This window comes from Nestor notabilis, unplaced genomic scaffold, assembly GCF_000696875.1.
Source record: "Nestor notabilis isolate BGI_N333 unplaced genomic scaffold, ASM69687v1 scaffold18501, whole genome shotgun sequence".
Lineage (NCBI taxonomy): Eukaryota > Metazoa > Chordata > Aves > Psittaciformes > Psittacidae > Nestor > Nestor notabilis.
In genome coordinates this window covers 27,430-28,069 of record NW_009916250.1, presented here as the reverse complement: position 1 = coordinate 28,069, position 640 = coordinate 27,430, and the positions used below count along the sequence as shown (strand labels likewise).

The 640-nt window shown below is 57.3% G+C and overlaps 1 protein-coding gene across 1 annotated transcript in view; it reads right to left on the bottom strand.

Annotated features, from left to right (window-relative positions):
* TMEM63C (transmembrane protein 63C) overlaps positions 1-640 on the bottom strand; it is a 13,027-nt gene that overhangs the window by 2,390 nt on the left and 9,997 nt on the right. Inside the window, exons 20-21 of the mRNA XM_010024497.1 lie at positions 251-382; positions 25-96 (exon numbers count right to left, since the gene is read on the bottom strand). Coding sequence (XP_010022799.1) covers positions 25-96; positions 251-382 — 204 coding nt within the window. The remainder of the gene's footprint in view (positions 1-24; positions 97-250; positions 383-640) is intronic.

Here is a 640-nt window from a genome sequence, read left to right as displayed (position 1 = left end):
GTGGGGCTGGGAAGGGATACTTACATTGGAGTTGGGGGTGGAGGAAACGCTGCTCCGCTCCACGTCATTGAAGGCGCCCTCAGACTGGTCAGACATCTGGGGAGAGGGAGGTTGGGAGGAAATAAGTGATGGTTTGGGAATCCCCAGACAAAGTCATGGCAACATGGCTCCCCAAGGCACATGCACCCCAGAGAGGCAGGGAGGGGATGCAGTGGGGTGAGGGACAGGATGAGTGGCTGCCTGTGCTCACCTGGTAGCTGGAGGGTTTCCGTGGCTGTAACTTCTTCAGGCAGAGGCCAAAGAAGGAGAAGATAATGCAGGAGAGGAGGACCACAAAGGTGAAGAGGGTGACAGGGCGGGTGGGACCTAGAGCACAGAGACACTGGGGCAGCACATGAGCCTCCAAGGACCTGCTGCATATCCAGCTGAGCCCCAGGCTGGCACCTGCTTTGGGTGTTACAAGCTCTCAACCTTCTCCCCAATACACTATCTGACACTCCCCTCATCTGCCAGGTCTCCATCACATCTTCCCCCTTCCCACCCTCCATGCCATGCCTAGCTCAGGGTGACACCAGTAGTTCATTCGCCCAAGCATCAGATGTGACCCTCAACAGTGGCAGAGGCAGGCCCTTCACTACCA